We start from the raw sequence: 15,083 nt of genomic DNA, 5'->3' as shown, positions 1-15,083 counted from the left end.
CCATGGGTCAAATGTCACTGACTAATCAACCTGTCACTGGTCAATTACCCACTCCCATGAAGAGGTGCCAGTGATCTAGTTTCCTATCAATAATGTCTATCTGGGTACATCAGCCGCTAGTGACTGCAGCCTGCCAAGATATCCAGTGTGGTTCCACAGCCACTGGTGCCTAGGAAATATCTCTCTTTTTCTCTTAATAATGTCACAGAAGAGGCAAATGCGGTTCCTGACAACATAATGTTAGTTTCACTGAGACGTGTCTCTTTGAACGCTCAGCTAGTTATACGGAACTTCAATTGCATGGATTTTCTTACTGAAAAAACAATAGCTGGGCTCAAGGAAGTAGGAGGCTTCACACTGTGCTGAGATTTACAATTCTGCTTTCGGTTATCCTCCTGCTCATCAACCTCCCCTCTGAGTTAGGAAAAGAAAAACTGTTTGGGGGAACCATTTTCTCTCCCCACTGAAGAAACCAAATGGGCACTGCTTTCTCTTACCTTACATTATCCTGGACTCCCATTCAACATCTCTGATCTCTGGAAGAGCTAGGGGCCAGGGCAGCCTCGGGCCATGAAGAGCCTGCTTGCCTCTGTGTAGCTGTCACTCTGGCAACAACCTCACAAGGCCCCTGCTGGATCTGAAACTGTAGATTTCTTATGGTATCTGTCATAATTTCCCTTCTATCTCGACAGACTACCTCGTCGGCACATTCAACCTGTCAAGAAGCTTATTCTGAGTTGTCACTAGCTTTATATATCAGGTGAAGCTGGGAGGAGTCAGCAAGTAAACAATTACATGACAAATGCCATGACAGGGATTATACACAGAATGTACGGGATGGCAGAAGGAGCGCATCTCAGAAGCCCACGGAATGAGTGAAGGCTGGAGAAGCATTCTTACAGGGTGACATCTAGAAGCAAGAATGAGAGTCAGGATGGTAAAGTGACACATACTGCTAACGATAGGTACTTGGGAGGCTGAGGCAGGAAGACCACAAATTCATGGTTAGTCTGGACAACTTATTAAAAGCCTGTTCCAAAATTAAGAAAAAAGGGACTGGAGCTGTAGCTCTACAGCAAGCATGAGACCATGGGTTCATTCCCCAGTACTTAAAAAAAGAAAAAGCCAGCCAGTAAAAAAAGGGTTAGGAGAGGTAGGAAGACGTACATGCAATGAGAAAGGCATGATCGAAGATTTGAAGGCATTGAGGCAAGAGAGGGCAGGACCCAAGAGAAAACCCCCAGGGACTCTCAGAAGACGCAGTGCACGTAGGGTTGGGTAAGCCGGCGGAGACACAACAGACAAGGCTGCACAGGCAGGTAAGTCACAGCATGCTCACACGCTTTAGTTTCAACTTTCTCTTGAAGGCAAACAGCCATGAATCCTCTTATGGAGAAGGGTGGCCACACTGGACTTGTGGTAACTGGTGATGGACAGGTGTGTGGGCACAAAGGGAGGGTGAGATGGAAGTCTGAAGATCAAGCAGCAAGGGAAACCACAAATGTGGAACTATGGCAATGGCGCTGAGATGGCAGAGGGACTGAGAAGGCAGCACTGCCAGGCTGGTGGATGGGGGAAGACAAGGAGAGCGAGGAGTGTAGGAAGAGGCTTGTGTTTCTGCTTCGGGGAGGGATGGACGAGAAGCGCCACTGAGTACGACAGGGAATCACGACACGGGGTGACTGGATCGGGAAGCGGGAGGACAACGGAATCCCACTTTAGATGTCTGGCTTGAGATGCACACGGAACACTGTGGGACGGGGCAGGCGGGCAGGGGCATGGGGCACCAGGTAAGTAGACGGGACACTGAGAACATTAAAAGAGAGTGGGCACAGCTACTAAGTTGCCCGTTTACTTCAATCTTCATTGGCAGGAAGACTGGCCTACAAATTAGAAATGGCAGAACAAACATAATAAAGAGAAAATTGAAGTCCCAAATAGGTGAAGTGAAAGAAAGAGTATCTAGTCAATTTAAATGATTTCAAGTCCCCGGGCTCAGATGAGTTACACCCCAAGCCTGCGGAAAGAAATTGCAGATGTAATCTCAGAAACACGACTGGCAATCTTTAAGAAATTGTGGGGACTATAAGGAGTGCTAGAAGACAAAAGGAAGACAACTGCTTTCCGCAGTTTTAAAGTGAAGAGAGACAGATTATCATGGGAAATATACAAACAAGTTTTACATCATCTACGGCAAAAATTCTAGACTAGCTTATTAAGTAGATGGCTGTTGCGTAGTTAATACACACAGCTGAGAGACGGGAAGGAAAGATGGTATCTGAGGTCTGGAAGCATGTTATTTGGACTAGCAGTCTGTCCGGAATGGTTGCGGCTGGCCTTTTCCCCTTCCTAAGCAGAAAGCAAGTTATGTTGGCCTGCAGTCTGAACGAAAGGCTTCTCTATCTCTGACTTGTTGCCCATGATACTCAGCCTGTGATGTGGCCCTTGATCAAAAGGTTGACAATTTAAATGCAGAAACTGACAGTGTGAAGCAGCCAAGCCGCCCAGCATCCATTCCTCAGGGCGCCTGGAGCGTCAGGAAGCTGCACTAGCCTAAACATCAACAAACCTGCGCCCACTTGCCTCCCGCTTGACTCATTTTTATGTTAGTTCTCTCTTCATAGAGACTGCTGTCAAAAAGAGACCAAGAAACAACAAAGCAAATGCGGTAGAGCGCGATGGGGTAAGGAAGTCACGACCTACCCAAACCCCTACCTCAGACAGCCTAAGGCAGGCAAACTGGTAGACAGACATTTTCACGTAAGCCCTTCTTCAGAGGCCTCCTTACAAGCACGAGAGAAGCAGCAGCCTACCTGAGACCCAAGTGGCCCTGGAGAACTAAAAGCATACCCTCTGGGATGTCACCAGTCTCACGCTTAAAAGTTAATATAAATCAAGAAAAGTTAGGGGCTGGGGATTTAGCTCAGTGGCAAAAGCGCCTGCCTGGCAAGCGCAAGGTCGTCAGCTCGGTTCCCGGTACCGGAGAAAAACAAAAAAACAAAACAACAACAACAACAACAAAAAAAAAAAAAATCAAGAAAAGTTAATGTTCCTTTCTTAAAGGGAAACAAAACTGAGTAACAATTTAAAACCCCAAACACAAAGGTCACTAAGATTTCAGCTAGGTTTTGTTTTCACATTTGTTCTATTCATGCATAAAATAATTACAGTTGAAAGTGATTTTTCATTCATCTCCTCTCTTGACACGATTGATCCTGTGTTTGGAACCAATACAAACTGAGACTTGAGAAGCGGGTAAGTCACCCTAGAGGAAGGCCACAAGTCTAACTCTGGTGTGTCTTCCCATCAGAAAATCCGAACAATCGCCTGATCTCCCCTGCTCACCCTCTTTCCGCTCCCAACTCCCTCCTGACATTTATAGTAAGAACTGTTGAGTTTCTTCACTGAAGTTACTGAGGTCATCATTCTGCAAAAACACAATTTTTGTGGTAGTTTCCATTATAAAACTAATAAAGGCAAAGAAATCTTACCGTATCGACCCAATCATGTATGGCTGCGCCAGCTGAACCACAATTGCACCGCTTCCTAGCTGGTGACAGGTGTAGCCAGAATCCCAGTCGTAATTCTTGGTGTCCCCATTCAGCAAGGCATTCCGGCTCCGACTGACTCCTTCAATCACACTGGCACAGTCAGCAATCGTTGCAACGTTCTCTGTGGGAACTGTGAACCCAAACACAAGCTTTGGCATCAAGATAAGAGAAGCCAAATACATCCCAACAGTGTGCTCAGAACAAAATTAATTAATTACTACCTCAAGTCAGCAGTAAAAAGGAAATTAGACCATCTTGATTATCTTATGATATAAGGTTTCAAGGCCAAATAATGAAAAAAACAAAAACAAAAACAAAACAAAACAAAACAAAAAAAACCCTGAGGTTGGAAGAGTCCAAACCACATATAGCAAGTAATCTTAAAGTATTTAATTATAAAGAAACTTGAGTAAGAAACTGTAAGAGTAAACAAAATCCGAAAAGTACCATAGATATTGTGACAAGGAAAGAAAATGCTTAAAAGGAAAGAACAACTGGGATGAAGGAAAGAAGAAAAGAAAGAGAAAGAAGGAAGGGGAAAAAAAATATATATATATACACACAAAACAGCTAAGATAATTGTGCTACTAATTTCTGTTGGTTTGTTGAAAGGAACAGTTAATGCTTAATGTTTCTGACCAATTTTGCATGCTTATCTCTGGTAATATGAACAACTACTTTGAAGATAACAATATGCAATATAAAAACCATTGCTGATTTCTTATCATCTTGTTTTGAAATTCTGTATGGTTTTTAATGCTTTTTATTTTTATTCTCTTTAAAATAAAAAGGAAACATGATAATCTATAAAATGCAGAATGGATAAATATACTGTAGAATATTACTACAATGAGAAATTTTACAGCTATTGCAGAGAGAGTGCGAGGGACAGGGATGGAGGGAAAGAGACAGACACAGAGAGAGAGAGAACGTGTGCGTGTGTTGCTGCAGACTGAACCCAGTCCCCATGCACGCCGAGCAGGTGAGCTGTACCTCGTCCCAGCAATTGAGACGAACTGTAGCTACACACATACGTTGGGCAGAAAATTCATAAACTTAGAATTCTAGAATTCATAACGCAAAAAAGTAATCCAGGACACGGTACCAATTCCTCTTCACAATATACAGCTGGCCTCAGCCATGACTCATTTCCTTTTTTGTTTACTATTCTGTGCACTGCAACACATATGCTTTTCCTTTGTTCATGAATTGCTGCATCTTGGAAAGCCAGCTGTGTTTTGATTCTGAGTCACTCTATACTTCAAGTCCACATCAACCAGCTCATTTTTACAGTCAAGAGCTTCCACCAAATGATGGTTCTCAACATGATGGAGATTCTCTAAACACTGAGAAGAGAATGGGGAAAAGATAAGGCCTTCTTAGGTCCCCAGGGCCTTGTCTGTGCATTTAAGTTATTCAACCATAATCTATAATTTTCTTTAAATATTTAGGTTATTTAACTAAAATTTACAATGTTAATCTGCTATACTTTTCAGAGAGCATATTACACGCTCTGAAAAGGAAGAGGGGGAACACTGTCACTACCACCCCAAAACATTCCAGCTTTCCAATGATGTCGAGTAAACACTCTTACATGTATCTTATAAGTGGTGCATTTATTTTCCCAAGCTGGACAAATCCCTACTTAAGCCCTCATCTCACATCCTTCACTGACTGCTCTGTTCTCTGAAGATGAGGAAGGAGGAGGGGAAGGAGGAAGAGGATGGATTTTCTGGTGATGAATCTCTTGACGATGAGGCTCAACCCCAATGTAACAGCAGAACGCTGGTGATACTTCCTGTAAGGACAGTTTCCCGTCAGAAAAGGGGGCTCCGAGTGAAGCTCTCTGTTACTTTGTAGCACAACAGAGGTAAAGGACTCACTACAGAGCCAAGTTCTGCCCCCCAGAAAAGAGGCGGTGCTCTGTAATTGGAAGAGACAACTTGAGGAAGGGGCACAGGACGCGTAGCAAATTGAGCTGAGACGTGAGACAATACTGCAGGCGAGCTATGCTACAGGAGCAGACAGCACCCCCATGCTCAGTGGTTTAATATAGCACACATTTATCTTTCACTCACATTTTGTATTCAATCAGCCAGGCAGCTCCGCTCACTGTACCACTCAGGGACTCCAGCGACAGAGCTTCCCTCTGACATGTGTTTCCTCAATCACAGCAGCAGTGGGAAGAGAATGAGCTCTTGAAATAATCCCTCAAAGTAACACAAGTCTCTCTGCTCACATTTCACTGGTCAAGACAAATTATGTGGCCTTCCCTGGCATCACAGGGGTTGGACACAGAGAGCAATCCTGCTGTGTGCACAGGAGAAGTGACCCAGAGAAAAAGGGGAGGACTTGGTGAACAATATTAACATCTCCAACAAATATTAAGTCAGGATGAAGGCACAATCACTAAAAAGATAAACCTGGTCATCTGTTTAAGTATACAGGGTGTTTTAATGTACGAACATCCCAAAATGCACAGTCTCATGCTGAGGACATTTAGGTTGTTACCATTATTTTCTTTACTATCACAAACAAAAGGCTCTGCTTATGTTTCTGGTGTTGTGGTTTACACCGAGATGGCCCCGACGGCCTCGTGTGCTCATTCGTGGGGCTGTGGGGAGGTGACTAGATCAGGGAGTACAGTGGTCCACTGCACTGATGATGAGTTCACAGCTGAAAGGGATGCCGGGAACGAAGCCTGCTGGGAAGCGACTCACTGGGGGCGTGGCCTGGAGGTGTCTATCCTCTCCCCTTCCTCCTGCCACCATGCCAGAACATCCCTCCTCTGCCATGACCTTCTCCCTACTGCCTTGAACCCAGTGAACTATGGGCTGAAACTTCTACTGTGAGCCCAAATAATAAATCCTTCCTCCTCTAAAATGTGGCTGTTGGTATATGTGTACCAACTATGTGTGTGTGCGCAGTACATATACAGTAAGTATATTACATGTATAAACATACACACTCTACACATTATATATGTATGTATATATGTATATTCATATATGTATTTATATTCATGGCTATGGGTTACTTTCAACTACCTTGGATCTTACCAAATTATTCACCAAAGTAACCGTAAAACTTCGCACTCAACTCATCCATACCCTCACTCTTAGTAATACCAGATACGTATGAAGACATATGTCAGAGACAGACAGACAGACAGACAGACTGACTAATAGTACTGGAGTTGAAGCTAGGAAATCTTGTAAGCCAGGCAGTTGCTGAACCACACCCCTAGCCCGTTTTTACTTTGGGACAGGGTCTTGTTAAGTTGCCCAGGATGGCCTGCACCTTGTCGGCCTCCCCAGCAGCTGGGAATACAGGTGTGTGCCACCGTGCCTCACTGAATGTAGTGTTAGTGTTTCACTAGCTTTGTTAGACAAAGTTAAACACACCGCCCAACTACCAGGGGTCATTCTCCATCTCTCTTCTGTACACTGCCAGTTTTTTTCTTTTGTCTATTTTTCTTTAATCCTTAGAAATGATTTGCAACATGTCAATCCTTTGTAGGACATTATACTGAGATGGACTATTTAGTCCTTTCCTTTATGAGTTTTGCTTTTTCTTACTGGTTAGACTGTTCCCACATCAAATTCATACAGATATTTTCCTCTGAAAATTTTTAATTTTATTTTTCATGTTTGGTTCTTTAATCTACTTAGAATTTATCTGTGAGATAGCGATTATTTTCATCTTTTCTTCATGAAGATGGCCAATTTCCCCAAGTACCACTTAATGAACAGTCCATCCTTCACCCTGTTAATTTGTTACTTGAGTCACATGTAAAGTTCTCATATACATTTGTATCTCCTTTTAAAAATATTCTGTTTCATTCATTGATTTGCCTTGTTTGTGCCTTTACCATGTGGTTTTAGTTACTATAATTTTATGGTAATATTAAAATCTTTCCTCCCTCTCCTTTTTTCTTCCAAATTACCTTAGATAGTTTTGTCCTTCTGGGAAAATTTTACATTGTAGGTTTTCAAATGTATCTGACACAAAAATTTCCATAATATACCTTCTGCTTCATTCCAAATATGTTTATTTGTATCTTTAGGTTAGATACAAGATCTAAGTCCTCTACAAGTTTGTCTACTTTACTAGGGCTTTCAAAGGACCAACTTTTTTTTCTTTATTTCACTAAATTCTTCTCATTATTGTTCTTCCTTCTGCTTCTTTAGATTTATCTGCTCCTCCTATTTGAAGTGGATCTCTAACTCCTTAACTTTTCCTTTTCTAATAAACACATTTATCTATTGTACTTAACTTCTAACTCTTGTTTTACCACTATCTTTGAGCTGTGACACACTGTTCAGTGTTTTAGAGTGCTGGTCAGCTATTACACAGATGTCCCTGAGGCTGAGCTTTTCTGATACATAGCATTTTAAAAGATGAACGTGTCTAAATATTCTCTAATTCCCATTATGATTTTTTTTTTATTCAGATGTATGTTTTTAACTTTCCAGGCTTTTTTGGGTTTTCTGAGGTTTAAATACAATGTATACAAAAACATATGGTCTGTACAGTATTAACTTTGCAGAATTTGAGACATGTCTATTCATTTGAGAGGAGCTGCTTTAATTTTCATGTGTTTGCGTAATTTCTGTGGTTTCTTTTGTCATTAACTTCTAGTTCCATTGTGCTCTGATCTGCTAATATGTATGAGGCAGTTTCAGTTCTTTTGCACTTATTTACGCGTGTTTTCGGAACTAGCACGCGGTCTACTTTGGAGAAAGTCCCACGTGCTGCCAGGAGAATGTGGCTTCTGCTGCTATTGGGTGGAGCACTCTGTCGATATCTATTAAGTCCATTTGTACAAAGGTTTGGTTCAACGCTAATTTCTCTGCTGTTTTTGTGTCTAGCTGATCTGTTTGTGATAGTAGGGTACTGAGGTTCCACATTGCAATTGTGTTTTTGTTTATCTGATTTTGTTCAGTGGTGTTTGCTTTATGAAGTCGGGAGGGCCAGTGTTTGGTGTATACAGTGGGACTTCAGTTCACAAACACTTTTGCTTGTGAACAATTTAGTCTGCAAACAGAAATGTCTGATAAAATTTTGTTTGTGTTTATGACCTCTGCACTGGGTGATGAACATAACCATGGCCATCATTCCCCAAAGAACACAAACATGGCCATCTTTTCCAGAATTGTGGAATGAATGAAGTTCATGAACTGAGGTACCACTGTATATGTTTATAATCCCTTAACCAATACATAGTGACCTTCTGTTATGGTTTGTATCTGGATGTCCCCCAAAGCCTCATGCAGTCATGGGGCGGGCTTCTAGAGTTTATGATTGATACATGGTCCAATGTTGGAATTATGGATGTGAGTGCTACACCTGCCCTGGGGTGGGTAGTTTGCATAAAATGTAAGGGAGGGAAAGAGGCTGCTTGCCATTGCTCCTCCCTTTTGCTCTTGATGCTTTTGCTATCTTCCTCTATGAACTGTTGCCCTCTGCCATGTGCCACTCTGCCTTGGAGCCAGCTGAGTGTGGACTCAAACCTAAGCAAACTGTGAGCTAAATAAACCTTTCCTTCCTTAATTTTGGGTGTCAGGTATTTTGTCTCAGCAATGAGAGAAAAGTAACCAAGACACCTTCATTGCCTCTTCTGAATAGTTCTGGCTTGAAGTCCACTAGCTCTGAAAATAGGATAGTTACTCTTGACTTTTTTTCAGGTTTCCACTGCATGGAATACTGTTTTCTATCCTTTTCCGTTTTCAATATCCAAATCAGCAGGAGAATCTGACTTGATTTGAAAATTAGAGATTCAGAATGTGAGTTTCTTAAGGGCAAAAATTTCTGTTTTCACTGATATATTGCCATTGTGAAGAAAACAGCACCAAGCACATAGTCCGTGCTAAGTATTTGCTGACTGACTGAATCAGATGGAAAATGATGCCTATATAAGGCTACAGTGCTTCACCTTCCTTAACACAGGTCCTTAGCAAAAGTAAGAAAATCTAGAAGTTAATGAATAAAGCAGAAAAAAAGTGCTTTCTCCATGCAAGTTTTCTTAGAAAAGTAAAGTATGATCAATCTCTGGGTCTTGACCTAAACATTAAAAAGAAAACAAATCTGCCCATAGCAGGAGCTGCTATATAAGCATTATACTGCCCCCTCCTCCTCCCCTAGAAATTGTTCCACATACAGAAAATCTGGTCACTTATGGTAGAATAGAGTATTTTTGACGGAGAAACCTAGTGTGGGGCAAGAGCGAAAGAAGGAATGTACAGTACAATGTGGTTTTAGAAGGATACAAGAGGTCTTTTATCTATCTGCTTTGGTCACGCTACAGGAGTGCTGACGGAAAATGTTCATCCTGAATGTTACCACTGGTTTTCCTTGCCCATAGAGGTCACTTCCTCCGTTTCAGCAGGAAATAATTCTGTTATTAATTGCTCTTCCTAGAATCACAAGCCTCTGCCCGCCTAGTTGGGCTGCTTAATACTTAATGGTGTGAACACATTCTGCCATCTTTGTGCTGGGAAAGATCACAGTGATTCCACCTGACTGCAGCATACAGAAGGCTCCACGCTGTTTTCCCTCCCCGAGGCACTGAGTCACTCCCCATTTTGAATGTTCATTACCGTCTTTCATATTGGTCTGATAAATTTGTTAAAAACACCATCTGGATGGGACTCGGCTTTGTGCTGTATTTCAGTCTTCCAGTCTCCTCCCTTATCCCACTGGAATTTCTGCCCCAATTTGTGTCACTTTGTTTACAAACCCACATTGCCCAAACCCAGCATCTCACGTCTGTCTCTTCCTGGTTTCTTCTGCCACCCTCCAGCTACATACCTATTATACTAGCTGTGCAGGGAGCAAAAGGCAAAGGGGAACTGCCTGGCCAGAAATTGCTTTTCCCCTCCATGCACACAGCAATTCTGCTCACACAAATTTAATTTGCTGCTTCTGAATGCAAAAGTTACATGTTAACGAAGTGTATACATCTTGCAAGTGGGTGAACACTGGAACGACTCAGACTACGGGGAGGCGGCAGGAAGTGATCTGAAAACCATTTTACTGCTCCCCATTCTTACGCAGCACCGGGGGTGGCCAACAGCATGCTCGCAGATTTAATTCAGGAGCAATACATTTTTTAAAAGGCAGAATTACTTCACTAGGACATGACCCGAGGGCCACACATACCAGTTATATTTAAAGATAAGACTGATATGTTACTTAACTGACTCCAGAGGTCACCTTTGAGAAGTGGGTAAAACCCGACTTGAAGCAGATTTTTAAAAAAATGAAATAGAAGCATATACTGAGCATTATTATCTTCAAAAACTATACTCGGTGGGCTTTATTCAACATTTCCCTGGCTGTTTCCATTACAAATTATTTTCTTCACGCGACAAGCAAGTATTTAATAGTCTTAAGACTACATTTTCTCCACTGCCGAAGTTTGGATAGAAATATTTCCTGATCAAAAGGATAACTAACTACAGTGGTTACTAGCTAACAGTCACACCTACACATCCCCCCGCAGACCTGCTCTCTTCTTAGGGGTTACTGGCCCCTAGGTCTCTCCCCAAGCCTCTGTAGGTTCTTGCTGCGGATCAGGCACACTTCCAACACAACTGCAATCCAACCTTCTGGAGAGTTAGTCTAAGGAAAAAAATACCCACAGCTGTTTGGTCTGAACAGCTGTAAAGAACAATAGCTAATTAGAGAACAAGACCATCTTTCTGGGAAACTATCACAAAGCTGCACAAATGTATTCCTCAACACCAGCACTTAGTTACATCGATTCTCAGTTATGGCTCAGATGAAGAAAAATCCCTTTGCAGTCATATACTGCATCATAGCTTCCCCCAGTCCCTGTGTGAGAAGGCTGCACAAACACAGCCCCAAAGGACCTGATCATGAGTACCTCTCCACCACGCATGGGAAGCCCTGGGGAGGAAAACAGGCCATGCCTGTGGAACACTGGAGCCCCCTTTCCCTGAGACTCCTTCTCTACCTTCTCCATTTTGAGCTGTACCAGTTAGTATTAATCTCTGTGTTCTGATCGTTCCTACACTAGGCCAACTTTTACTCAGATACTCACATCTTGAGATTACACTATTGCCAGTCACGCTGGCCCCACTTGGCCAGTGATGGGAGGAACAACACTTTTCCAACTCTCAAATGCGGCCCCTTCCACACCACAGCCCCTCAAACATACGTCACTTTATGAAGCTATAGCTCTCACTGTTTGGAGAAGATAAGAAATTGGAGCAGATGACCCTCAGGGGCAGAGACGGGGTGGTGGGGTGGGGGACAAGGGCTCTCCAACATGCAAGTTCACTGGGATAAGAGAATTCTCTCTCCTCACCCTGGGGCCTTTGAAGGAAAGCACTTTCCTGAAACTAACTGTGTGGTTTACTTTTTTCCATGTAGTTTGACAGTCCTATAGTTTAAATGCTGGAGATTTTAGCTGAGAAAATCTTCACTTAAAAAACACCTTAAAGAATCAAACATCAGATGTTTAGCAGCAGTAACGACTGCAGTGTCAGAGGGATTCGCTCTGCAGGCGAGCCTTGAAGTTGAGGAAAAGGCATTTCCAGGTGTAAGAAAAAAGACATCCCAAATATCAGACTCTGTGTTTGAACTAGTAGGCACTTGTTGGAGTCAGTTTTTCTTTGCTCTGGACATAATCTGCCAGAGACAGAGACTCTGCATCTGCTCCCTTCTCACACTGAGAAGTTACTCATGCTGGTGACAGAGGGAAACAGCCAACCCACAAATAGTTGTTGAACATGGCTTTGCAAGTTTGAGAAACCTCAAATTTAAAAAGTTAGAATGTAAAGAGCATCTTTTTCTCTGAATGCCAATGGAAGGGTTTTATATGGAGTTATTTACATCACAAAAGGTGTCCAAATCAACAAGTTTATCTCTGTTGCATGCTACCAAGCAGTAGTAGTAATGAAGTATTCAAACGTGAAAGTCCTACAACATGGATGGTGTAGACAGAGCGTCCCAATTAGATCTGTAGCAAGGACACTCCTCCAAACCCATTTTGTCAGAAACTTCCTGCCACAGCTGTAGGAGACAGAGAGAAAACAGAACAGCAGATGTTCAGAGGAGTAGCTGCAGGAAGTCCTGGATGAACAGAGTGGTGTGAGAAGGCTCTCGAGGAAACAGCTCTGGAACTTAGTGAAGAATTATGAGGGAAGCAGGCCCTGGAGTGCAGAGCTGAAGTGATGGAAATCTGTGCTTGCCACTCTGGCCTCAAGATTGCACGGACTGACCTTCTCTGAGAGGTGAATGTTTCCGAGGTCTAGTCCATGTACGCAACCTCAAGAGAGAAGGTCCCAGCGCGGGGCTCAGAACCGAGTCCTCAATCAAGCCACGGGAGGTTCCTGGGAATAATTTGCCTCCCAAGAGCACTCTCAGGTCTAGACCGAGGCACCAGCCCAGGGCCGAGGGGAAGCTGGGGTGACCCCTCCCTGTATCCCTTGACTCTGGGGGAGTCTAGCTACCCAGCTTCAAAGGCAGCCACAGCTGGAGTGTGCTGGGACAATTCCACTCATCTTTCCAGGCAAAGCTGCATCCGAGAAACAACTGGCAAAGCACACGTTTACACTGCCTTCTGGAGGCCAAAGTTAAATGAGACTGAAGAAACAGACTCAGGCTGTGGTTTTCAGGAGACTTACAAGATGTGATTTCTTTAAAAAAAAGGCTTGTCTAAAATACAACGAAAAGTAAGGCATGAAGAGCCTTTTACTCACACTTGTACTCTGAAAAACACAGACTGGACACACAGTGTTTTTAGACGGCACCTCATTATGAAGATGCTTGTTTCGCCCGGTAGGAAGCGTTCCCTACTCCTGCGTGCAGGTGCTCCTCCCATCACAGGCAGGTACCGGGATGGAGGGGAAACAGGAGCTCTTCCTTCCCACTCTCTGCCCTAGATTCCACTGGACAAGGCTATGGCTTAGACAGCAACCACCAAAGGAATCCACCCCAGTTCCACGAACTTTCCCAGATGGTCAAGAAGAAGCTATTTAACCACTCGATACAATTTCTCTGCCTTGCAAGGAAAAAGCAATCCTTTTTCCCCCCTTTCTTCTTGATATAGTATCTTGCTACGTAGCCCAGGCTGGCCTTGAACTCACAATCCTCAACCTCGGAGTGCTGGGATTTACAGGTCTGTGTCACTGCACTGGGCACTCCCTAGCTTCTTGTGAACAATGACAGCTAAATTAGATGAGGTTTACAAAAGCATTTTGACCAGGTACTTGGGAGGCTGAGGCAAGAGGATCTTAAGTTTAAAGCCAGACTGGACAAGGTAAGGTAGCAAGATACTGTATGAAAATAAAATTTTTAGAAGGGTTGGGGGGTGTAATGCAATGGTAAAGTGCCCCTAGGGTTAGTATTAGGAAAAAATGGCAAGAAACACTTTGAGAGTTTCAGAGACCTGGAACTTTCCTGGTTGTGTCAATTCAGGTCCCCACACAGAATGGTTAGGTGGGACCAGCACCTCAGAAATTGGGTATTACCCGAGATGAAAAACTTATTCTCATGAGCCATCTCGCCACTGTAAAGGGATAGGAGCAAAGGAAGGAAGGGCCAATAACAATTCTACAGACCTGCAAAAAAACTATTAGCACCTGCTAGTGTAATATGCGGCTGGCAGTTTTAGAATAACGGAGAAAGCAGTTCCTCCTGGTCGATAGTTGCTGGAGACAGCAATTTCTGACCTACTGAATCAGATCAAGATCATCTGAGTCATTAGACCAAAGCAGCTTCTTTGTTCCAGGAGTTCAGTGGCTCGGGGTTTCTTTCATTAAACACAGGGGTCTGCCCACAGCTGCCTCCAGGACAACCACCGTGCTGAGGCTTCGAGAGCTATCACAATGGAAGGAGCAAATCAAAACACACCAAGAAATCAGACATAAACGGGTTATAATGTATCAGTGAGGTGCAGAGTGAAAATGCCACGTGGCTGTCCCATTCTTCTTGCAGGAAGACAGGAGGGCGAGGGAGAGGACAGGAAGAGGGAAAGGAAAGGCTCCCTACAGTATTTAGACGGTCTTCAAATGTTCATAATTTCCTTAGGGTGTGCTCGTTGCCAAGCTGACAGATGTTGCAGGAAAATCTGTACTATTCTGAAGAAAGGCTAACCTTTCAGAGTGGAAGCGGGGGAGGGACGCAGCCCATCGGTTCGGTGAAGAGATGACATTAAACTGGACAGCAAACCACCCTTGGCATGCTGGATCCGTGAAAGGCTGTGTGATAACCCTGCCAGAGAAAACTGTCCTTCGAGAAATCTTGTCTCCCTTCAGCTTCCCTTGCCAAGAGTTTAAAATAGTTTTTAAACGAAGTATTAGGATGCCCTAGACAAGTAAATAATTACTAAGCATTATTTTTTTAAACCCCCATGACTCCAAGCAGTAAGTTGCACAGCACTCCCCTATGGAAAGTCACAGACACGCTATTCGCTACCCTCCTAAGTGTTTAGCCCCTTGCTTTGCCATTTGCTCTCCCTTGTGTTTAATACAGAGTGAGGAGGAGAGCGAGAAGTTTTTGCAA

General features: G+C 43.3%; 1 protein-coding gene across 2 annotated transcripts in view; it reads right to left on the bottom strand.

The window, feature by feature from the left end:
* Btbd9 (BTB (POZ) domain containing 9) overlaps window positions 1–15,083 on the bottom strand; it is a gene marked incomplete at its 3' end in the record, with an annotated part of 379,800 nt that overhangs the window by 87,940 nt on the left and 276,777 nt on the right. For both annotated transcript variants that reach the window (XM_005390124.2, XM_013516988.1), the window contains 1 exon segment: window positions 3,492–3,681. In XM_005390124.2, the coding sequence (XP_005390181.2) occupies window positions 3,492–3,681 (190 nt within the window).

Source organism: Chinchilla lanigera, unplaced genomic scaffold (genome assembly GCF_000276665.1).
Source record: "Chinchilla lanigera isolate Chin_1 unplaced genomic scaffold, ChiLan1.0 scaffold00036, whole genome shotgun sequence".
Lineage (NCBI taxonomy): Eukaryota > Metazoa > Chordata > Mammalia > Rodentia > Chinchillidae > Chinchilla > Chinchilla lanigera.
Note: the sequence above shows the minus strand (reverse complement) of the source record. Positions and strands in the feature narration are given on the sequence as shown.